The sequence below is a fragment of the Montipora capricornis genome, chromosome 14 (assembly GCF_036669925.1).
Source record: "Montipora capricornis isolate CH-2021 chromosome 14, ASM3666992v2, whole genome shotgun sequence".
Lineage (NCBI taxonomy): Eukaryota > Metazoa > Cnidaria > Anthozoa > Scleractinia > Acroporidae > Montipora > Montipora capricornis.
Genome location: NC_090896.1, coordinates 4518762 through 4543352, shown reverse-complemented (window position 1 = coordinate 4543352; position 24591 = coordinate 4518762). Strand labels below are relative to the sequence as shown.

Sequence of the window (24591 nt, the reverse complement as noted above, 5' to 3'; positions counted from 1 at the left end):
CAAAACCTCAAATTTGGTGATTTCACGTCGTTGTTATGTGCTAAAATGCGTGCGCACGTGCAGCACAATTATTTTTCCTTTTTTAACCAATGAGATTGTTCTTTCCTGGCGTTCTCATTGACGACCGCGTCGTAGATCGTAAAGTCCCTAATCTCAATGTTAACCCGCTTTGACAGATAAACAACACTCGGTTTACGCAGAGAATAACTGCTGGCTTAGGCACTGATCCCTAGTGATTATGGTTAAGCGCTGACTCGAAATGGTTAGCTTTCATAAATTGTTCTGGTGACGCTCTCTTTCCACAGATTTTTTAAACCTAGTAAATTTTCGTTAAGATCGTTTGGCACTTTATGTACACTAAACTAAGTGTCTCACCTTATTTTGGAGTATCCATTTAAGTCACAACCCTGCTGAAAGTACATTTTCCTTAGATCCAACCCAATGAGGTCCAATTTGGCATTCTAACCCTAAACCCAATTTTTCAACGTGAGTAATGGCGGACCGAAATCCAAAACTTTGTCAGTCAATCACACTTTCAAAATCTGAAGAAAAAGGAAATGATTTTGTGATCGTAGTACCACTTTAATTACGCCAGTCTCGCTTTAACGCAAAGACCCGGTTACATAGCGCGCAACTATTAACTAATTAATTGCTTTGTTTGGTTTCTTTTGAATGAAATTGCAGCTACGGCCAAACCAGTGATTACAGAAATCAATGAGGTAAAGCTCGTTAAACAAAACTAAAGAAGCAGGCAGAAGGGAGTACAGAACAAGAAGCGTGCAACTCCCTTACTTGGGATATATCACGACATATTCAGATACCACGCTATATTTATAGGAGTTTTCAAATACGTTTCGTCGGGAGCTCATCAAGCAAGAGGAGCCGTTATCTCCCATACTTGGCCTAGGAGTTAAACCTTTGCCGAGTAGATTTATTTACTGAACGTCTCCCTTGGAAGATTCAGCACGCCCACTGTTTGAAAGGGAACCTCCACTCTTACTACAGAATAGGTTTAAACGGAAGGAAATTATGTTTACAAACAAATTTGTTCGAAATTTGTTTTTACCATAATTGCTTGTAATCTCGAAATCTGATTGGCTAATTTGCCGTTGTCGATAAGATTCTGGACAACGCTGTACGCGTCATGCTCGCGTCAATTGGTCACGCAATGTAATAGCCAATCAGGAACGCCCATTCTGGGAAATAAACCAATCATATTTCGAGAAAGTTATAGACAACGCTTGCTCTTTCTTTGTGTCATGATTTTGTTCGCGCTCTGGAAATAAAAACTTGTTTGGCGTTTGAATATTGTGGTTAAAAAACAAATCGAAATCATACTCGCGATTAAACAAATCGGACTCCCGCTACGCGGTCGTCCGATTTTGTAAATCATTGGTATGAGTACAGACCAAATTGGACTCCACACAGTCCTATTACCATTATTAACTGCCAAGCTGGCCACATTTTGCTGGAGAATTCAGATATACCATAACACCATGCCCTCTTCGAATAGTTTGTGGGCGGAAAAATTAATGGAAAATATTGTTATAAGAAAAAAGTTCTATCTTTGCAGCGACAAAAGCGTGAGTTAACGAACGCTTTTTATTATTAATAACTTGATGTCTCGTACAGCGTGCAAATGAATCCTTTTATTTAACTAGGATGTGAGGTGACAAACTTAACGGAGAATTGTTCATATCTTTAGGGAAAAATTGACCTGTGCACAAACATGCTAAAAGGCGCGAATATCGAAGGCGAAGACGAAGAAGAAGACAAAATTCAAGATATGGAAGGTTCGTATCATTCGTATAAAGACGTTTCTTGACTGTTTCGGATTAACTAAACCACTTGGTCGCTCAAGGCCTAAAAGGCCGATACACGCTTTCTGTCAATTACACTCAGTTATAGGCCACTTCCGTTAAGAACGAGCGCTTCTTTGCAACGAAAACGAATGAATTGGATGAAAACTGGCAGAAAATAGCCTCAGTTCAACACGATAAAGCGTTTCTGAATGTATCGTATATTTCTGAAATTACTGCACAACTGCCCTTCAGAACACTGTTAATATATGGAGATGGTTATGCATCTCGAAATGTTTCTTTGTTTTATGTTTTTGTTCGCTGTTTTCACGTTCAAAACTCAGATGTGAAAGGAAGACGGAAGACATAAGACTGTGCATGGTCACTTTAAGCTTGATGTCACTGTTATCGCTTTTGTTTCATAACCAGTCCATCGATATGAACTATGTTCGGAATAAGCAAGTGGAAATTGCCAGCTCGGTAACCATAAAGAGTGGTTCTAATCTTTCACAAGAAACCGCTTGGAAAACCGCACTGCTGGTGAAGCATCACCATGAACTACAAATGTTTTTTAACATTTTTAATTATTTGCACTGTTTTTGTAGATGAATGCTATGGAATGGAATCATTGATCAAAGGCAAGATTGAAGAAAGCGAGAGGTAAAGAAAACAACGACTGCATTCAAGACAACCCCAGGTCGCGGTCGATGATGGGTATATTTTTGGATTAAGAAGGTTAAAGTGCTACTATGACCAAAAAAGCAATTTTTATTTTTGTTTGAATTTCAAAACTATGTTAACTAAACAGTAACTGATCGAAGTTTTAAACCTTCAATTCAAAAGGACACCTGTTTATTTTAACTGCAATTTTCCTGTGTAATGGTCGGCCATTACTAACTTTAAGATCTTGAGGGAGCTGGATGGAGGATAAAATGACGTCAAATGCGTGTGTACGCGACTGAAATAATATGCAGCCTATTTCCTATGGTGTTGTTTACTCCTAAACTTCCCTCCCCGCACCCCGCCCTCCACGCTCCACGGCTCCCTTGGAGACGATTTGGCTCGGCTTTGCTCTGAGCACGATATTCAAGTCGCCAGTTGCTTATACGAATACGACAGATTTTAAGAGATGTTTCTGGTTTTTTTTTTTTCGTGTGTGCAAGTCTTGCTTGTGGTTCTTCTCAGTTTTTGAGAAAATAGTGGGTGATTGTGATGTCAATTCCTTACTTTACTTTCCAAATGCAAAGCTAACATTTGTTCTTTGACAGAAAACGCCGGGAATTGTCTTCCATGAACGAGGAATATCTGCAAGCGTTGAATTTGTACCGAAGGTTAGTTGAATGGCGATGAAAATAATAGTTTGTTTTTTTCGATTTGTTGAAAGGTGCACTTCCAACAAAGAATCTCTTCCTTTTGCAGGCTGATGAAAGAGCCGTTACCAGTCCCTACTCTTTCTTACGGTTACGGATCAAGTCCCCAGGCCGCCATGACTATGTACCAGGCCCCAGCTTCATTAGTACAACAGTACCCTCAAGTAAGAGACATGGAATGGCTTTTAAGTGAAATTGTTCTAAGTAGCGGCCGCGGATGTGATGAGAAAAAAGGAAAACTAGAAAATTATTGTTGTTGCGTATGAATTGGTGAAAAAGGTATTTTATCTTTCTAATTCCAGGCCCCTCAGGTGTATCCGCCTCACGTGGCTGGTTATCCCCAGGTCTCTCCTCCAACCTCCATGCAATATGCGGGCGATCCTACTTCCGCTGTGGTAAGTATTCAAAAAACCATTGCATTATATAAAAGTCAAAAACAGCACTTGCATGTACGGTCATGATTAATTTATCGTCCACGGGATGTGAACTTGGCACGTTAATAGTAAATTGTGTTGTTCCAAATGTTTCGGAGTAAAGTCACTTGCAGGATCCCATGAGTACTTTATTTTGATTGGCCATTCCAAACAGTGCCTGCAGGGCGTGGCGTTCTAAAAATAGAGAGATACGCCCAAAGGTTGACTTATAGGGTTTGTATGAGAGAGGCAAGCTCCTACTTATGGGTTCTTGCCACCTGATAATGGCTCATCGTTTTACTTCTCTCAGCTAAGTATATTCAATGCAGCGGCCGTTTCTTATCCCATCGAAAATCAATTTTAATTCACGGTAATAATTTTAGCATCTAAGTGATTTCCAAGTTAGCCTTCTTGTCTCAACTGATAAAAACGCAAAGAGCTTCTAAAGGCGCTGTTACACTTTGAAATGTTTCGTGCAACTTGTCTCGCAATATTTTTGCGACATTGCAACGATTTTAGCCGTTGCTGGGTATGTTACACAGTGAAATATTTCGTGCAACTTGTCCCGCCACCATGTCGTCAAAACATTGCGAGACAAGTTGCACGAAACATTTCACAGTGTAACAGCGCCTTACACAGATAACTATATGACATTAGTATCAACCAACTAGTGGACTAATGTAAATCCTGGATTTTGATTGGCTACGCTACTTGAGGACTATTAGTAATAGTCCTCGAGTAGTGAAAAGCGTGACACTTTCTTTCGTTTTATTCCCAAATAAATATTACCTACTTCAACTTGCATTTGCTAACTTTGTTATTGCCTTTTCTGTCCGACTAGTTGGGTGATACTAAAACAATTAGACCCTTCGCCCTCAAGGGCCACGGGTCAATAGCCCATTCGGCTTCGCCTCATGGACTATTGACCCGTAGCCCTTGCGGGCTACGTGTCTAATTGTTAAATATCTTTAAGATACGAAATAGATGGTTTTCACCCGACGTCGCAGCAGCTATGTTGATGCATAGAATAATAGAGAAAAAGCCTTTTGGGAATTTAACTCTATTATAATGCAAAACATGAGCCCTAATTTGCTATTGTTTTGTGGACCAGCATGGCCGTCTCATCGCCTGATTGAAAACCATCTACTGGTACGTACGGCTCGAAAGTGCATTCGTTCTAGTTGTCCTGCAAAAGACACTTTGAGCGAATTAGTTGTTGGTTTTAGCACCAGCATGGCCAATGCGCTACCACCTACCCTCTCAAGTTGCGATTATCCGACGCAATAAAGATTTATTTTTCGATGTTGCCTCGGGGATATTCGGAAAAATCCGAGTTCCACTTTGCATGAGTTGAACCATCGACCTTCCGATTACTAATTCGAATGCTACTTCCGAGTACTAGGGTTCGACTCCTGCAAAGGAGCACTCTGATTTTTTCCGAGTATCCCCAGAGTCAACACCGGAAAAAAAGCTCTTCATTTCCTTCGCCGAGGTTAACATGTAACTTCTCTTTCAGTCCTTCTTGGCGTGACCAGTCCTCTTGGGATAAGGGTTTAACTTCGCCACATATTGTGTGTAGCATTGACAAGATATTTTGCGAAGACCACTTTTTTTTTCCATTTTCTAGGGAACATCATACTCGAGCCTTGGACCTGTTCATCCGTATGTGGCTCATGTGCCAGACCACGTGACATCAACACCTTACCAGCCTGGTCAGCTGGGCCATGCGCATGGTCCGACCCAGGTTCCTATGCAGGCACCTAGCAATGTCCAACAGGGCTTTCCTTCCCAACAGTCAGCACCGCAGGCGCTCGCATATCAACAACAACAAGTTTCCTATCAACAGGGCGTGCCTGTAGCACCTCCTGAGTACCTGTCCCAGATTGCACCTCAAGATTACTATTCCCAGTCTCTCACCCAATCAAGTGCGACAGGCTACTCGAATTTCCCGCCACAAATGATCTATTCACAGCAACCGCTCCTTTGACACTAAACAGAGGCTCATTGAAAATGTTATTGTTGTTTGCAGTCACTGCAACGATATACTTTGCCGCTAAAAGGCAGAACTTTGTGAGTCCTGGCCGTCTCTGGTGGACAAAATAATATTAACGAGACAACTGCGATAGTCTCGAATCAAAGATCTCTGTTACAGCTGAAGCACGGTTTGGACAAATATTTCTGTTACTTTGACATATTTTGCAAACATACACTGTACAGTAGCGTTGCTAATGTTGCCTCCAAAGAGTGACACTTCTAAATTTTACTGCCGAACAAGAGACGATTTTACTTGTCAATGGCGCCAGTTAAAGCTGGGACGGGTTAACTGCATCTTGGTCCACTGAAAGCTACACTTAACACCCGCATATAAGAACAAGTGGATTAAGAACTTCAGGCTGAAATTTGGCCAATAAAGCACCATATATTTATAAGAACCAATTTAGCCTGATAAATCAACATGTTAATGTAAAGGGAAAGGCTATTAGAATAAGGAAACAGTACAGTAGTTCATATAAAAGAACTATGGTGTTCAGGACCACTACAAACTCTAAAATCTATTACAAAAAAGCATTGTATGTTAATTAAACCTCTAATAATGTATATTTTGAAAAACATTTTTAGGATGATTTCTCACCAAGCACTCTTTAAGTAAGAATTCGATCAGCCTGAAACCTGAAATCAGTGTTCTTATATGCGGGTGTTTACTGAATGTCCCTGTTAATGTCCCTTTCACTCAAACGCCAGACGATTTTACTCGTCAATGAACCCCCCCCCCCCCCCTTCCTCCCCCTTCCTCCCCTCTGGGCTTAAAGGGTTAACGGCATCTGGGTCCGCGCAAAACTATGACCCCTTGAACCCATCCCCTCCTACTAATTACACTTGCAGACTGTCTAATGCCAGACGACGATTTTACTTGTCAATTTGATTGGGTGGGGGTTGGGGGGGGGGGGAAGGGGGGAAGGGTGGGGCTTGAGAGGTAAGAGGGTCAAACAAGACACATTTAAGGCTGATATTCAATTTTATTATATCTCTCAGATAGTTAGCGCGCTGTGGTTGGGTAAATTATCGGACCGTATTGTACAGTACGGCCCGCTAAATTTGAAATTTCAATAAAACATTCTCTGGCTAGTTTTTCAGGTCTTTCCTGTTGCGTAAATTTGTAAAACTGTTTGAATCTTACAAGCAACTATTTTAAAAAGCCAAAAAGTGTTGTCGTTTTTCAGATCTTTATGGCGGTTGAACCATCCGTTTCACAAGCTTGCCTTCAACTAGTTTCCTTTCTCGCGCGGCTGATTACCACAGAGATATAATAAATATCTTTCTATCCTCGTTTTCTCGGTCTGTACTGTAAATTACGGAACCTTGTTCGCTTTAAATATTTGCTTGTGTTCCCCAGTTCGGCAAATTACTTTTAAATTTGTTCCCAGCTTTTTAATCCCTTAAATTGGTCGAAATTGTTTTTGTTCCCTTGTTCCCTAAAATATTTAATTTGACGTTGTTCTTTTTTCCCCCAAAACCCCTGGGAGAGCCTCAAAGTTATCCGAACAACTGGGCGCAGGGGCCAGTTTCTCGAAAGTCCCGAAACTTTTCGGGGCATTTTCGAGTCAAAATTCCTTTTGTTTCTCAAGAACGGAGAGTATGTAAGTCGTCAAACTTCAAAGACATGTTTCTTTTAGTTAGTTTGAAAACATGTTAAAAGGTCGGTTTTCCAAAACAAGCGGTGGGCGGTTTCACAAATGGCTTTTCGGGCCCGAAAGGTTTTCGGGACTTTCGAGAAACTGGTCCCAGGTTACTAAATGACGACATACAATAGACCTAATCGGCTAACTCAATGTTGTACCCAATTCAAACCCTTTGGAAATAAAACGTTTTGTTCCAGGTATTTCCATATCATTTACATATGAATGCTACATTATCATGCAAATACAACACACAAAGAATCTTAATCCCGGGAGATTTGAATTGGGTACAACATTGAGTTAGCCGATTAGGTCTATCAGTGAAAAATGTTTCTTTTGACGAGAAAAATAGCTACAATTGGTGCCTGGCAGAGGGCGAATTCTTAGGGTTGGTTTCGTGTTTTTTTTTTTTTTTGGTCCTTGATATAAAATATGTAAATTTCAAATTTTGTCATCTGATAGACAACACAATGATGATACAGTTGTGCTAGAAAGAAAAAAAAACTGGTTTAATTCTTTAGAGATATTATCGTGTACTATCTGGTAAAAGGCTACGCCCTTTTGCCCAACAAATTCACTTTGTAATATACCCTGCTTTATCTCGGTTGACTACTACGTTCTGTGAAATCTCTTTTATTAAAGGAAAGGAACTTTATTTACGTGTCTAGTCGTGTAATTGGGAACACTATGAACTGAAATTCTAAGAAAATAACGCAAATTAAGTCCCCGGAGATAACCTCTCGGTGCAGAGTAAAGTACCAACAAACTGAATCGACAGATGACGCCGAGTCTCTCGGCGAGTCCCTGAAAAGGCGCGATTTTTTGCAAGACCTTGGAACATTATCCCAGGACGCAAAATGGAACATACCTATGGTGGGTCCTTCTGTAATGGGTCTTCAATTCGTAATGCCCAAAAGACCGAATGTCAACAACAAGTCAATCACTTCAAAGGCGCTGTAAAGCTAGGTCATTCTGTTGCAACTTGTCACACAGTGTCGTGGCTGAAAACGTAATGTTGCGAGTCAAGTTTCTCGACAGGCTGTTATGATCACGTGTGGTCAAAGGAGCAATTTCATTGGCCGTTTCGACACCAACTGCGGGGTGGAGGTTATACCGCAGAATGTTTGAAGAATTTGTTGCAGCGTTGCGGAAAATTAAAACCGACCCTTAGCTAGTGAATACCTTTTTTTTTTTTGCTCTTTAAAATCACTCGCATTTGACTTGATAGGGAATGCAACAAGCGACTTACAAACTTAACGTTTCAATAAAAGCTCTGGTTTGAAACTTCTGTAAGAAAAAGGGAAGGACCAAAACTCTCATCTCAGAGTGTTTAGATCGTGCGCGTGCACAGAGATAAGTAAATCAGAATCGCGCCGTGAAGAACCAATCAGATTGCAGGACTCCATATCATGCCCTCTTGGAAAAAAATTAAGTAATAATAGACCGAATGCATAAATCGCGCCCGAAAAAATATTCTTTTGTTTAGATACTAAAAAGGCTCGTTAGGCTCGTGTGCATGGACAAATTACAAAAGAAATGTTGCTTTAGAGGCTGGTGAGTCTAATTAGCACATAAACAAAATAATGCATTTTTGGCTGCCATTCATGCATTCGGTCTAATGAATGAAAAATATTAAAGTCAGTTAAGATTATTGAGGCTTCATTGACCATCGGCCCACCCTCAGAGCATAGTTAATCGAGGGACTGGTTATGAAACCTTAGAACTTTCAAAAGCGTGAACAATGTTGTTGCAATCGATGTTAAATTGACCGTGACCCTGCACAATCTTGTTTTCGCTCGGCACGGGTTCGCAAATTAGTTACGCATAATGTAATCGAAGGATTTGATTGGTTATTTTCTCGAAAAAAGGCGTGGTTTTGTGCAGGGTCAAGGCCAAAAATACGGACAAAAACATGAAACAAAGGAACTTGTCCAGTTTCATAACCATCTCCATGCATTAACTATGCTCAGAGCAAGGGTCAGAAAATAATTTTCCGTTTATTAAGTTGAGAATGACGCCTTAAGATTAATTATGAATGGCGTCATCAGGAATTGGAAGTCGATTGCCTAAATCTTTTTCTGAAGGGTTGAAACAATCTATTCCATGCACGTCGAAGAGAATTACTCTTAAAATGAAAAACGTTCTGCAAGTTATTTTTTTGTAAACCGGCAACCATGCCTGTTATCAATCATAGTTAATAGACGGGAATGGTTATGAAACCCGACAACTTTCTTTGCTGTAGGTCTTTGTTCTCTTTTTTGGCCTTGACCGTGCACAAAACCGTACTGAGGAACTAACCAACAGAAACGCGTTGCTTCCGTAATTCATGTATAGTGTATGAGCTCAAAACAAAAGATTGTGCACGGTCGTGGACTTTCCAACCTAAATCTTGGCATCTTTGTTTGCTCCTTTGATATTTGCCGAGCTTCCAAACCAGTCCCCTCTATTAATAGGTGGTTTTCAGGTGACGTCATCGCCGAGAGTTGATTTGGTTGCAAACCATCGATAGGGCACTTAGATCTACGACGTCGACAAATACGTATACGTCACCAGCGTCCTCGAAACCGATACAACTTTGCACTATCGATTTTTCCACCTCGTTTGTCTCGTAAAATGTTACCGAAGTATAATCCTTAAAATAAATTGTTACGAGTGGTTGAGAGTAAAAACAGACAATGAAAGATTCTCTGTGACATGCTCACGTCCTCCTCCTCAAATTAAAGCTCAAATTTTGGTGATTTCACTCCGTTTCACACCCTAAAATAACGTGACGTAGTCTTTAATATGCAGAGTACCGCCAAAAAATGTGTGATAGAATGCATGCCGCACGTGCAGCACGATTATTTTTCCTCTTTTTAACCAATGATATTCTTGTGGTGCTATTGTTGCTTTAACCGTCTTCTTTTCCTTAATTAAAATCCATGATATTGCAGTTGGACGTGACCTTCGCGGCTGGGATATCGATTTTTCACCGAACGTCAAATGGTTAGCTTTAAGTTATATATTATAAGGGGTACACTTAAAGCAATTTGAATCAGGCATCGATTTTAAAGTGTTTTAACTTGCGATAAACTAAGAATAACGCCAGGATTCGAGCCAGGATTTGAGCCAGGATCCGAGCTAGGATCCGAGCCAGGATTCGAGACCTAACCGAGACCTAACCTAACCTAAGCGAGACCTACCCTAACCCTAACTAGACCTAACTAGACTAGAACCAACGCAAATAGACCTAAGCCTAACCGATTCGAGACCTAACCTAACCGAGAGATTCCAGAATAAATAGCGGAGAAAGCTCATCTTAGCTGGAATCCTGGCTGGAATCCTGGCTCGGATCCGACCTCGAATCCTGGCTCGGATCCTAGCTCGAATCCTGGCTCGAAGTTTAGGTATCCTCTTTTAACTTATAGCTTTCAGTTATTGCAACGAGTTTATAAATGGTAACTAAGTCAAACCACTGATTGTAAAATTGTTAGCTTTCAATTATCGTAATTTATATGTCAACAGCAATTTTTCTTTAGATAATTGTTTGGCATTTTTAACCAACGTCGTGCATATCCCAAAACTGGAAATGAGGTGGTTTAAAATTCGTTAAATTCTGAACTGATCATGAGCCAGTTGTTTCAATCTCAAAAGCTAGTCCGGAGCAATCAATCTGCATATATGGTCATACAGCACGAGCTAGAAAATTAATGCAATCGGACCTCTACGTTTCGCGTTGACAAAATAACCTTACAACTCCCAATTAAGGCGTGAGAATTCCACATCGGCTTCTTCGACCAAAGTGCTCCTGAACAAACTAGACCAACAGCTATGGCTCAGGTAAGAAATCAGAAGTTTCTTAATTAGTTAAAATTTGACCAAGGCAGCTTTCCAATTTCACACTCTAGTTTACCATAGGGCAGTTGAACAAACTCAACCGATTCAAGGTTACAAGCAAACAAACATTTTACTATTTAACGCTAATTAGTCCAGATTGGACCTATACTGAAATTTATGTTTTACAAAACACTCAGTTTTGCATTTCTCTTCTCGCCTTCTCGGTTGAACTTGAACAAAGCTAGTTGACACGGACTTTTTGAAGATGACGAAATTGCGGATGTTGCTTGGATTTTTGTCAGTTGTGACTTGTGGAGTGAGTGGTTGTAATTATAACTTACAATTTGATGTTCAATAGTTTGATTTTACGGGATTGCAAAATTAATTTGTCGGCAAATGACCTCGGCTCTAGAAGCAAATTACTGCTGTTACGTTTTGCCTTCCTTTAGGCTTAGATGGACGTACTAAGAATATAACCAACCTGAGTTAGTTATGAACGTCTATATTTTGCTATTTGTTAATGTGTTTTGTTTTCGTGAGTGGTATTAATAAAGGACGGGCGGTAAACGAAATAGGAAACTGTTACAGTATTTTAACAGAACATTTAACTCAAATACTTAGAGACATTTCGTAGTTGTATCAACAATATGATTTTCTTATTGTGTGAACTTCTAGTGTACCACTCAACTTTCATTAACAACATATGTAAAACGTTTTCAGGCTCAAAACACAACAAAATAATAACGTTCATCCTCGGCTTCAAAATCAGACGTTCTTATAAAAAGAGTACTTAATTTTCGCATGATCGAGGAAACAAAAGATTCGGTAATACTTGCTAAAAAATCGTGCTACAAAAACTGTCGACTGTAACACGGAGAGATTCACAGAACGGCCACGAATATTACTAAAGTGCGCAACAAATTGTTGTTCAAATTTATTCAGGAAAGTACGACGAGTTGTCCTAATTCGCACTAAAAGGTCACGAACCATATTCTGTTTTTCAATTTGTGAGCCGCCCAGAAATACGTGCTACGCCGCACAGCTCTAAAACTAGCAAAATATTGTTTTAAATTAAGCTTCGTTGCATAGTCAAGTAACATGTATTACTTTTTTTAGAGCGCCCTGAAGCTACGATTTGAAATCTGTTGGGTCGTTCTTTTATGTTTACAATCAATTGCATTTTCTAATTTTGTGTCAGTCGGTCGGAGGAAATAAAAGCAAAAAGAATAACGCAAACCATCTAAAAAAATAGTTTCAAGCTGCAGAAAAAGTCGAATGGCAGTGGACAGAAACGAGTAGAGTGTTAGTGTTAACATATTTTCCTTCCACGCGGACAAAAATTACTCTCCCGTGGAGGTGTGACTTTTAACTTGGGGTTGAAGTTAAAACTGAAATACTCTACGGACAAAGCTAAGCCCACGTTAATATTTCAGATTAAACCCCAAAAAGTGTTTTACTAAAAAAAATATGGATCTGTCGAATGACAGTAAAAGAAGAAATAAAAGAGACGGCCTTTATCTACAATTAAGGGAATACAATGGTAAATTGACCGAGCGCAGAGTACTTTGTTTAAGTAAACGCATGATTGGAATAAATAAGTTACGAGTGATAAATTTCTTCCAAGTGCACTTTGTAGTCTTTGAAGATATTTAAAAGTAATTATTTATTCCAAATTGCACAAAAAAAATCATGTGATTATTTATTAATTAATAATATTCATTGAAAAATTCGAGATGGTTAACTTAAATTAAGTAGAACAATACACGCCTATCACACAATCACGGAAAAATTGAGCCAAGAATTGCGCCATGCAGGGTTCGCATTTGAGTGTATATCATGCAAAAATTTCACCTTTATGCCACAAATTTCAACTGTCTGCACTAAATTTGATTTTTCTGCACTCTGTTTGGGATTAACTGACGTGCTCTCAGCCAATTAACGCGCTGAAAATTTGTCGTTTATATTATTGTCTGAAATTATACTTGTAATTTCAAAATAGAAAGAGCGCGCAGCTTGCACTCAACTCAGTTCAATTACCACTCTATTGCAGCCATTTAGAAATCGCTCAAATCAGTACGGGATTTTCGTCCGTACCAATTTTTTATTGATCCAGTTGGGAACGCCACACAATAGCTCTCTTTGTCATTTTCCTACAATTTGATTGGTTACAATCTGATTGGTTGTTTTGTTTTAGAATTCTTTTCTCAATGGCTGGGGGAAAAAAATGCGATTTAGAGCAAAAAATAGTTCGATTCGTGAATAAAATCACACTGATAAGAGTCAGTCATGGATGTAATTTCCAAGACGCCATTATCGTTGATTTTGTCATAACTAACCTCTGGAGATCACAGAGGCTCAATGTATCTCTGCAGGTCTTGAAAAGATGATCTTTAAACTGAAAAAAAGGTGTGACCTGCCTGAAATATTAGGGAGTTTAAGAAACGACGACGGTTACGGCTACGACAACGCCACAAACAATTTTATCGTTGCTTTAGAGTTGTTTTCAAATGAGTTTCGTAAAACCAAAACCAAAGTAATTACTTTGGCCAATCAAAAAGGACGGAGACAATCCAGTAAGCCAATCAAAACTCAAAGTAATTACACGTAGCCGACACAGAGCGCGGGAAAATGTGCACGCGATAGCCACTATTGGTTTTGGTTTCACTTCTGATTGGTTGAAAAAGTGTCGCCACAACTTTGAACCAATCACTGAGTAAAGTAATGCAAAACCAAAGTAATTTGCTAATTACTCTCGACACTCAATTGAAAACCGCTCTAAAAAAGGAGAAATAATCGTGCTGCACGTGCAGCACGCATTTTAGCTCATATTTTTGCAGTATTCGGCATATTAAACAACCACGTGAAATCACCAAATTTGAGGTTTTAGCGACAAGGTAAGCGGGGAAATGCGAATCTTTCATTTAATATTTTTACCTTGAAACCGCTTGTATAAATTTAGTTTTAGGATAATTCGCTCACCTTGTACGTACGTGAGACCGTACGTGAGTGAACGAGATGAAATAACCGCTGAAGATTTACATCCTTTAAGTCATATTTTGAGGTGACGTTTCGTCGACGTCGCCGTCGTAGGTTCTAATAGGGACATTAGGGAGCTTAAGATCTACGACGACGACGTCGACGACAACGCCACAAAACAGTGATATCATTGGTTAAAAGAGCATAAATAATCGTGCTGCACGTGAGGCACGGATTATTGCTCATATTTTTGCGGTTCTCTGCATGACGACGTGAAATCACCGAATTTTAGGTTTTGACGACAACGTGAGCATACTACAGAGAATCTTTCATTCTCTATTTTCACCCTGAAATCGCTCTTACCAATTTATTTTTAGGATACTTCGCTCATATTGTACGACGTGAACGAGATGGAATAATCGCGAAAGACTCATAATAGAGCAAAGTTTTATTTTGAGGTGACGTCTTCGTTGACGTCGCCGTCGTAGGTCTTAAAGTCCCTATTAAGATCTACGACGGCAACAGTCGACAAAACGTCACCTCAGAATATAACTTCGCTCTATCACAAGTCTTTCGCAATTATTCAGTCTCGTTCACGTGTTACAACGTGAGGGCCAGTATCCTAAAAATAAATTGGTACGAGCGGTTTCTAAGTGAAAAAAGAGAGTGGAAGATTCTCTGTCTGAATACGTTGTCGTTAAAACCTCAAATCTGGTGATTTCACGTCGTCGTTTTGCAGAGGACCGCAAACATACTAGCTAGAATCCGTGCTGCTCGTGCAGCACAATTAGTTATGCTCTTTTAACCAATGATATTATTGTTTTGTGGCGGTTAGTCATAGCTCCCTGACGTCCCAATCTGGTCGTGTCGTTTACTGTCTCATATGGTTGTTGTTGTATTTTATGAGACTAAAATCCAGGCGAATCCCTCAGTTTATTCGCCACTTTGTGCTACTCTAGGATGTGATGGAGAGGTAAGAGCTTAGGCGTTGATAAGATGCCATTGTACAGGCAAATTCTCTGGCAAAATGTCTCGGAATTTTGTTCAGGTTCCTCGACAAGAGACACACAGACCGCAAAACCCCTTCTTGTTCACAGGATTCCATGATTAGGAGTGAGCAACTCCCATATATTCCTGTTACGGCGTTTTCACAGACCGATTTATTATTCAATTGAATTTCCCTCGAATGAGACTCCCCAGGAGCCCGATGACCAATCACGGGAAACTAACTTGACGTCATTGCGTCACCGAACGGGAACTGCCTTCGTTGTTTTGCGGCAAAGGTAGTCCAAAAATAGAATGGTCTGTAAAAATGCCGTGACAAAGGCTTTGTATGGGCGCTGCTCGCTCCTACTCATGGGCTCACGTTGTTCATCATTATAATGATGCGATAAGTGCGTCTTTGGGTGCGTTACACATGGCAATTTTTCGCGACTATTGTTTGGCCCAAAATTGCCTCAACGTCAGGCAAATTCTCTCTCAGGGTATGTTACGGAGAACAATTTTTCATTAAAGTTATGTGGCAAAAAAATTTTGAGACAGGTTACTCGAAAAAACTGCTTCAAACCAAACCGATTTGTAATTTCACGTTGTTGATTCGCGGAAGACGGGAAAGAAACGTGCTATTTTTCACTAATTAAATGCAGTTTTTTTTGTGGCGTCTCCTTTCCAGTTTCCTTTGTCGATGCTAAAGCTCCTCGTGATCAAATACAAAGATATAACAATAATAATAATAAAAATGATAATAATAATAATAATAATAATAATAATAATAATTATAATAATAATAGATCGGGTTACGTCATTTCTCTCTTTTCTTATCTCCACTAGGGAACAATCAAAACATTCCACATGACACCCCTGTGGCTCGAATCCCACGCGTGGTACATCAACAGCGATCGATCCACTTCCGCAGCTCAGATCACATTCAACGCTGGCTCAACAGCCCACGCTGCACTTCTCAAGGTTGTCTTGGTCCCCGCCGGAGTGTTAACAGATGATGCCCCGCTTTCAGTACAAATAACGGTCGCGAATGACATCGGTATTGGGAAGACAGCTGACAGCGACATCAAATACGGAGTGTCCGATGGCTCCAAGTTTATCGGCTTTGAGAGTCCTGATCAGGGAAATTATGGCAGCCATGGCCCCTGCTATGGATGCGATGGTGTTCCGGGTTCAACACTGTCGTCCATTCGACACGATCCCGTGACCCCCAAAACCACTGACTCAGTCTACCCCGGTCAATTTGTATACACTCTGAAACTGGATGAGCGCTGGGGATCGTGCTATACTGCGCATGACAGTGGCTTTGTGAGGACCGCTAACTACAATGATCGCCTGATGCTCAGCAAAGGACTCACTTTGGAAGTCTATAAGGGCAACAAAGGAGAGAGAGTTGGGATCAAATTCATCAAAGTTACGCTCAGCCTAGATTCATAACTTTAAAATCATCGTTGTTGGAGAGATGATTTAAACCACAAATCCAAATGTGGTATGACGTTTCAGTAGCCTAATGACTGATCCGCTTACAATCATTAGCAAATGGGGTTAAATGGCCGCTTATTGAACAAGAAAAATCTGTTAAAAAAATCTGGTGATAATAAAAAGAAGGACCAAAACTCCCAGGGCGTTTGGATAGTGCACGTGGGCAGAGATAATTAAATCGGGATCGCGCCGTGAAGAACCAATCACATTGTAGGACTCCATACCGTGCCCTCTTGAAAATGATGGACCGAATGCATAAATGACGGCCAAAAAATATTCTTTTGTTTACGTGCTAATTAGACTCCATAGCCTCGTTTGTATGGAAAGATTACAAAAGAAATGTTGCTTTAGAGAGAGGCTAGTAATTCTAATTAGCAAGTAAACAAACGAATGTTTTTTTGGCCACTATTGATGCATTCAGTCTAATAAATGATGAATGCTAAAGCCAGTTAAGATTATTGAAGCTACATTGACCATCGGCCAACCCACAGAGCAAGGGTCAGAAAATATTTTTCCGTTTATTAAGTTGAGAATGTTCCCTGACTGCCAAAGGTTTTTCTCTCTCAGAGCGACCGAATAGGCGAGGAAAAACCTCTGGTACAGGCCTAGGCGGTTAAGAACCTCAGTTCCATGCCCCGTTTGATTGACATCGAGAAAACTCGGTAAATTGATATGTGATATAACCTACCAATCCGGTATCATCAGTTCCCACGGTACATTCGTCTTATTTACTTCGATGTCAAATTAAAAAATTCAAGGTTCCATATAAAACTTCGATGTCGAATATGAAAATAAAACTCAAAATTGAAATTTGGATGTCAAATTCCGAAGTTGAATTTTGGCGGACATATACGAAAATGAAAAAAAAAATGTAGAACCCACTGAACTTTTTCTGCCTTCAAAGCCTCGATTTCCGGAACTCTGCAGACGGATTCGATTATGGCCAGATTGGGCTCGAGAAATCAGGATGACAGCAATTAAACCAATCAGAGTACTCGTCAGAACTAACAAGTTCCTGGAACCAATCGAATTGCTAGGGTCAAAATCTGACTTTGAGAATATGAAACGGCATCCCATTGGACCGGCCTTCTCAGAGAACTCGACGGCCTGTACCAGTGGTTTTTCTCGCCGCTTCGTGACTCGTTATTCCGTCGCTCTAAGAGAAAAAAACTGGGTATTGAGAATGACACCTTAATTAAGATTAATTAAGAATGGCTTCATCTAACCTTCGAACGCAGACGTATTTCCGACGGTCGTGCGTTCGCAAGCTAGGCTTTATCAGGAATTCGAAGTCGGTTGTCTTAATCGGTCTTAATCATTTTCTGACAGGCTGAAGCAATCTATTCCGCGTCGAAGAGAATTGCTCTTTGAACAAAAAGATTACTGCATGTTATTTTTTGTAAACCGGCAACCCTGCCTGTTATAATGGTGACGTAATGTTTTTTTTTTTTGTTACCTGGACGTGCCGTCAATAGGTAGTTTTCTCGTGAAGTCATCTCCGCCATGTCGGTGGACGAAAAGCAAAACATCTCTCAGAAGCTCCTTTTGTTCGTCCACGAGCAATATTGTTCATTACATTATTGCTATTTGTGTCTCGAGAGAATAGGGAGCTTACGAAACGAAGACGACGACGGCTACGAGGACTTCATTTAAAAATACGAGTTCGCGTTATTCATATCACTACGAAACTATTTTATGTCGTTTCGCGTTAAAAATGTGTAGTAACTGTTGAGGAATTAAACTGGTATGAGTGGGTTGGAAGCGTAGAGAGAGAACTGAAAATTCATCGTCGTGTGCTAAAGTCCTCCACAGAACTGATTTAGTTGATTAAATCAGGGCCACAAGTTTATTAGCCTGTGGCTATGACGTGCTATCCTGTATAAATAAAGTCTTTATTATTATTATATAACCTTGAATTTGGTCATTTCACGTCGTCATTTAGGAGATGACGGCAAAGAAATGTACCAAAATGTAAAACGCACGTGCAGAGCGTGCAGAGCCATTGTTTTTGCTCACTAAACCTATTGTTTTGTAGCGTCATCGTTGCCGTCGGCACGGTCGTTTCGTAAGCTCCCTAATGGTTGATCTACGACGTCGACAAATACGTGACCTCGAAACTGATATAACTTTGCACTATCGATTTTCCCCCTCGTTTGTCTCGTAAAATGTTACCGAAGTATAATCCTTAAAATAAGTTGGTACGAGTGGTTGAGAGTTCCATTTCACACCCTAAAATAACGTGACGTAGTCTTTAATATGCAGAGTACGTGTGATACAATGCGTGCCGCACGTGCAGCACGATTTTAGCCGTCTTCCTTTTCTTAGGGCGCGTTCGATTGACCCTATTCCGGAATAAAAATACGTGGAGTGATGATTAAAACGGTATGTTTGGCGCGTTTCGAAACTGCAAGGATGATGAAAATATGTTTAAAATAGCATTTTAGCAAATGTTGACAATTTTAATGTGAATCTCCGCAAAAACGAAGGATTTCCAGCTTGTATTCCATGTATTCCTATTCCGGAATACGGTCAATCGAACGCACCCTTAATTAAACTCCCTGATATTGCAGTAGGACGTGACCTTCCCGGCTGGGATTTTTCACCGAACGCCAAATGGTTAGCTTTATACGTTATTTATTAAAGGATGCATTTTAAGTAATTTGAATTAGACATCGATTTTACACTGTTTTAACTTATAGCTTTCAGTTATTGCACCGCGTTTATAAATGGTAACTAAGTCAAACGACTGATTATAAAATTGTTAGCTTTCAATTATTGTAATTCATGACAACAGTATTTTTTCTTTAGATAATTGTTTGGCATTCTTAACCATATATGTCGTGCATATCCCAAAACTGTAAATGTGGTGGTTTAAAATTCGTTAAATTCTGAACTGATCATGAGCCAGTTGTTTCAATCTCAAAAGCTACTCCGGAGCAATCAGTCTCCATATATGGTCATACAGCACGAGCTAGAAATGCAATCGAAGCTCTACGTTTCGCGTTGACAAAATAACCTTACAACTCCCAATTAAGGCGTGAGAATTCCACATCGGCTTCTTCGACCAAAGTGCTCCTAAAAAAACTAGACCAAGAGCTATGGCTAAGGTAAGAAATCAGAAGTTTCTTAATTAGTTAAAATTTGACCAAGGCAGCTTTCCAATTTCACACTCTAGTTTACCATAGGGCAGTTGAACAAACTCAACCGATTCATCATTAGAAGCAAACAAACATTTTACTATTTAACGCTAATTAGTCCAGATTGGACCTACAAAATCGATGTTTCACAAAACACTCGAGTTCAGTTTTGCGTTTCTCTTCTCGCCTTCTCGCGTTCATTGAACTTGAACAAAGCCAGTTGAGACGACTTTTTGAAGATGACGAAATTGTGGATGTTGCTTGGATTTTTGTCAGTTGTGACTTGTGGAGTGAGTGATTGTAATTATAACTTACAATTTGATGTTCGATAGTTTGATTTTCCGGGATTGCAAAATTAATTTGTCGGAAAATGACCTCTCCAAAAGCAAATTACTGCTGTTGTTTTATGCTCTCTCTGTTTTTTCATAAGAACGTCGCGGCTTAGATTAACCAAAATGTTAAGGACATACTACGAACATAACCAAGCTGAATTAGATATGAACATCTATATTTTTCTCATTTTTTTGTTTAATTTTCGTCAGCGAGTGGTATAGATAAAGGACGTGTGATAAAAGATATGTGATCCTATATTTTAACAGGACATTTAACTCAAATACTAAGGGACATTTTATAGCATTAACGATTTTCTTAGTGTATGATACACTGAAGAACATCTCAGTTTGTTGCCGAACTTGGTGTACCACACAACTTTAAGAACATATAAAACGTTTTCAGGCTCAAATCACAACGAAATTAGACGTTCTTATATAGTAAATATAGGATTCAAATTTCGCATGATCGAGGAAACTAAAGATTCGATAATACTTGCTAAAAATCGTGCTGCAGAACTATCGATTGCAACATGGAGAGATTCAGAGAACGGTATTTTTTTTGCGAATATTACTAAAGTGCGCAACAAGGTCAACACAAACGATATATCTTTTTTTTTCGATTTGTTTTTCGCCCAGAAATACGTTCTACGCCGCACAGCTCTGAAAGGCTGAAAATCGCACAATATTTTAGGGCGCCCTGAAGCTGCGATTTGAAATCTGTTAAACCGTCCTTTTTTCAACGTCTCTTTACCCGTTAAAAGCGTTTCCTACTCAGTTTTGGGTCTGTCGGTCGGAGTAAAAAAAAATTTCAAGCCGCAGAAAGAGTTGACTGGTAGGGGGCAGAAACAAGTAGAGAGTTGGTGTTCACATATTTTCCTTCGACGCTGACAGAAGCTTCTCGAAGAAGAAGAAGAGTGTCGCGTTTACTCTAAGGTTGAAGTTGAAACTGAAAATTGTACGGACAAAGCTAAGCCAACGTCAATATTTCAGATTAAAAGTTCAAAAAGTGTTTTATTAAAAAACATGGATCTGTCGGAAGACGGAGGACATGGGTTAGGTGAATATCGATGGCGATCACAGAGGTTCATTGTATCTGCAGCAAGACCAACCACGGCTAGAGGTCTTGAAAAGATGATGGTGACTCCGGGATACTCGAATATTCAGGGTCTTTAAAAAATTGAGAAAAAGGTGTGGCCTGCGCATGCTTGAAATATTAGGGAGTTTAACAATCTCGACCATAGAGATCTTCACTTTTGCGGATGACTTTGCGAGAGAAGAGCTCTGGGGAACCCTTAAACAAAGTATCTTCTCATAGGTTTTCGTAAAAAAACAATACAAAGTGTCTCTGATTGGTGCATTCATGTTAGCACAAGGATTGAGCAGGCGCCGTACGGTTCACTTTTATAGCCAATTTAGCCATAGAGTTTCCCAGAGCCTCGGATCTTGCGCAGACATAAGATCCGAGGCTCTGGTGACGAGAATGGGAGTTTAAGAAAGGACGACGGCTACGGCCTGCAACAACGCCACCCGAACCATGATATCGTTGGCTAAAAAAAGAAGAAAAAAGCATGCTGCACGAGCGACACGCATTCTAGTTCATGTTTTTGCGGTTCTCTGCATAACAACAACGTGAAATAGAGCGTTTTCACTCAAGTGACCAGCGACCATATTGGATTGCTGAAACAAAGGAAAGTATTTGCATGAAAACAGAGTTCAATTCCGGGAGGATTAATTTGGTACGCCATCATGGCCGCCATTCCTTTGTTTTTGAACACCAACATGGCCGCCGTGACGTCATGTGAAAACGCTCTATTACCAAATTTGAGGTTTTAACGACAACTTGAGTGTACAAATGCGAATCTTTCATTCTATATTTTAATTTTACTCTGAATTCGCTGGTACAAATTTAGTTTTAGGATAGTTCGCCACATTGTACGAAGTGAACGACTAAAGACGTTTTCGTCGACGTCGCCGTCTTAGATCTTAAAGTCCCTGTTTAGTTGTTTACTGTCTCATGTGGTTGTTGTTGTATTTTATGAGACTAAAACTCAAGCGGATCCGTCAGTTTGTTCGCCACCTTCTCCTACTCTAGGATGTGATGGAGAGGTAAGAGCTTAGGCGTTGAGTACCATTGTACTTGCGATTTCTCTAGAAAACTGTCTCGGAATTTTTTCCCTTCGAATTTTTCACTTTGCGAGCACAAGCGGACCACCCTCTGTTATCGTTGTTATCGATCTGTAGTAGGATGAAGGGTAAATATATTAAGGCGGTTGCGATTTTCTCGGCAATAAATTTAAAGTTTGAAAGCAAATAATTCAATGAAAGATCAAACAAAGTGTAAACTGAGCCCTGTGTTATGTTTTTTTGGTCGTTCAGAGTTGTTTTAGCGTCATTTAGAGCCAAGAAAATTGACAAGGCAGGCAACAACAAGCCGCCGGCCGGTGATCTTGTGCGTTTATCATTTGTCAACAAAAACCGAAAATTCCGGTTGGAAAATCAGTTGGTACAGCTCATTCCACAGGAAAGGTTCCGAAAAAGATGGAATTCCTCCTCTTTTCCCGTTCCAACCGAAAAGACCGGAAAAATCCTGTACGATTTGTAAACTCCCACTCGGCGGCACGGTTTACTTCTGTCTCTTTTTCAGCCTTTCGACACTGCAGATGCAGCCGCTATTTTGATTTGTTATTTTTTTCTTCCAGCCGCGAGAGACTCGAAAGAAAAAGCTAAAATTCGGTGAAGGTATGGGGAAATCCCTAATCGATCGGGTGCTAGTGTTTTTTAGGTGAGAATTTTACTGGTTCGGCGTCAGTTCTAGCTTGAAGAATACGAGGTCACCGGACGGCGGCTTGGTGTTGTCTGCCTTGTCAATTTTCTCGACTCTCTAACTGGCGGTCGAGAAAAGATCTCACAAAATGACGGCTAAAATAGCTCGGAATGACCAAAAAAACATAACACAGGACTCACTTGATACTTTCATTGAATCATTTGCTTTCAAACTTTATTGCCGAGCAAATTGCAACTGCCTTAATGTATTTATCCTCCCACAGACCGATAACAACGTCAACAGTGTTTCGAGTCAAGTTTCTCGACAAAAGTCACAGGTCTCAACATCCGATCTTGTTCGTTACAATCACTGTGAAATTTAGTCAAAGTTTGAGAGACTATCAAGGTTTGGTTTGAAATTAACAACACGCAATGTTTAGAAAGCTCGTCACAGCATGAATAGAAATGTTACGGAATAAGAATATATATGTTACGGTGAACAATTCTTCATTAAAGTTATGGAGCAAGAAAATTTTGAGACAGGTTGCTCAAAGAAACTGACTGCTTCAAACTAAATTGATTTGTAATTTCACGTTGGATTCGCGGAAGACTGAAAGAAACATTGAATGCAGTTTTTTTTGTGGCGTCGCCTTTCCAGTTTCCTTTGTCGATTCTAAAGCTCCTCGTGAATGATAATAATAATAGGTCCGATTACGTCATTCCTCTCTTTTCTTATCCCCACCAGGGAACGATCAAAACATTCCACATGACACCTCTATGGCTCGAATCCCATGCGTGGTACATCACTAGCGATCGGTCCACTTCCGCAGCTCAGATCACATTCAACGCTGGCTCAAAAGAGAACGACGCACTTCTTAAGGTTGTCTTGGTCCCCGCCGGAGTGTTAACAGATGATGCTCCGCTTTCAGTACAAATCACGGTCGCGAATGACATCGCTATTGGGAAGACAGCTGACAGCGACATCAGATACGGAGTGTCCGATGGCTCCAAGTTTATCGGCTTTGAGAGCCCTGATCAGGGAAATTATGCCAACCATGGCCCCTGCTATGGATGCGATGGTGTTCCGGGTTCAACTTTGTCGTCCATTCGACGCGATCCAGTGACCCCCAAAACCACTGACTCAGTCTACCCTGGTCAATTTGTATACACTCTGAAACTGGATGAGCGCTGGGGATCGTGCTATACTGCGCATGACAGTGGCTTTGTGAGGACCGCTAACTACAATGATCGCCTGATGCTCAGCAAAGGACTCACTTTGGAAGTCTATAAGAGCAACAAAGGAGAGAGAGTTGGAATCAAATTCATCAAAGTTACGCTCAGCCTAGATTCATAACTTTAAAATCATCTTTGTTGGAGAGATGATTTTAACCATAAATGCAAGAGTGGTACAACGTTGCAGTAGCTATTACTGATCCGATTAAAATCATTAATTGGGGTTAAATGGCCGCTCTTTGAACAAGGAAAATCTGTTTAAAAAAATCTGGTGATAATAAAGGGTTAACATGAGTTTTACTTGTGTGCACCAGACGACTTAAGTTCAATCTCTTCTTTTCCCTTCTGCTGAGAAATTTGTTCATGGGACGAGATTGCGTGATATAGTGAGTTTCATTCCAGTCCGAAATTCTGGACAAAATTTCCTTTGAAATTTTGTTTTGCTTACATCCGAGATCCGAGATCCGAGATCCGAGATCCGAGATCCGAGATCCGAGATCCGAGAAAGAAAAGTTGGGCGGGAAGACTTCAGAGCCCTTCTTTTACATGAAGGATGTCACTCGCCGAACTCTAAAAGGCAATGAAAACTGT

General features: G+C 40.2%; 3 protein-coding genes across 5 annotated transcripts in view; all 3 read left to right on the top strand.

Moving 5' to 3' along the window:
* The window catches only part of LOC138032254 (signal transducing adapter molecule 1-like), a 23099-nt gene extending 16845 nt beyond the window's left edge, over positions 1-6254 (top strand). Inside the window, exons 13-19 of the mRNA XM_068879894.1 lie at positions 685-719; positions 1706-1793; positions 2405-2459; positions 3068-3130; positions 3219-3333; positions 3472-3564; positions 5210-6254. Coding sequence (XP_068735995.1) covers positions 685-719; positions 1706-1793; positions 2405-2459; positions 3068-3130; positions 3219-3333; positions 3472-3564; positions 5210-5569 — 809 coding nt within the window. The 3' untranslated portion in view covers positions 5570-6254. The remainder of the gene's footprint in view (positions 1-684; positions 720-1705; positions 1794-2404; positions 2460-3067; positions 3131-3218; positions 3334-3471; positions 3565-5209) is intronic.
* A 4985-nt stretch (positions 6255-11239) lies between these two features.
* LOC138032253 (uncharacterized) lies at positions 11240-16673 on the top strand. 2 transcript variants are annotated; one of them, XM_068879893.1, is made up of 2 exons: positions 11240-11391; positions 15882-16673. In XM_068879893.1, the coding sequence occupies exons 1-2, from the start codon at positions 11341-11343 to the stop codon at positions 16488-16490; spliced, it is 660 nt and encodes a 219-aa protein (XP_068735994.1). In that variant the 5' UTR covers positions 11240-11340; the 3' UTR covers positions 16491-16673. The 2 variants fall into 2 exon arrangements, with proteins under 2 accessions (XP_068735994.1, XP_068735993.1); XM_068879892.1 differs by lacking the exon at positions 11240-11391 and adding an exon at positions 14876-15024.
* Positions 16674-19801: 3128 nt separating this feature from the next.
* LOC138032688 (uncharacterized) lies at positions 19802-24295 on the top strand. Of its 2 annotated transcripts, XM_068880390.1 has the most exons (3): positions 19802-19962; positions 22045-22110; positions 23513-24295. In XM_068880390.1, the coding sequence occupies exons 1-3, from the start codon at positions 19912-19914 to the stop codon at positions 24119-24121; spliced, it is 726 nt and encodes a 241-aa protein (XP_068736491.1). In that variant the 5' UTR covers positions 19802-19911; the 3' UTR covers positions 24122-24295. The 2 variants fall into 2 exon arrangements, with proteins under 2 accessions (XP_068736491.1, XP_068736492.1); XM_068880391.1 differs by lacking the exon at positions 22045-22110 and having other exon boundaries at positions 19809-19962.
* Positions 24296-24591: the final 296 nt, after the last annotated feature.

Excerpts from the sequence above, each read along its gene's own strand:
- LOC138032253 (XM_068879892.1), top strand. The coding sequence starts at position 14,935 with ATGGTTGTTGTTGTATTTTATGAGACTAAAATCCAGGCGAATCCCTCA. Across the intron at positions 15,025-15,881 it reads CTCTAGGATGTGATGGAGAG|GGAACAATCAAAACATTCCA; the intron begins GTAAGAGCTTAG and ends TATCTCCACTAG.
- LOC138032688 (XM_068880390.1), top strand. The coding sequence starts at position 19,912 with ATGACGAAATTGTGGATGTTGCTTGGATTTTTGTCAGTTGTGACTTGT. Across the intron at positions 19,963-22,044 it reads TGTCAGTTGTGACTTGTGGA|ACTAAAACTCAAGCGGATCC; the intron begins GTGAGTGATTGT and ends GTATTTTATGAG. Across the intron at positions 22,111-23,512 it reads CTCTAGGATGTGATGGAGAG|GGAACGATCAAAACATTCCA; the intron begins GTAAGAGCTTAG and ends TATCCCCACCAG.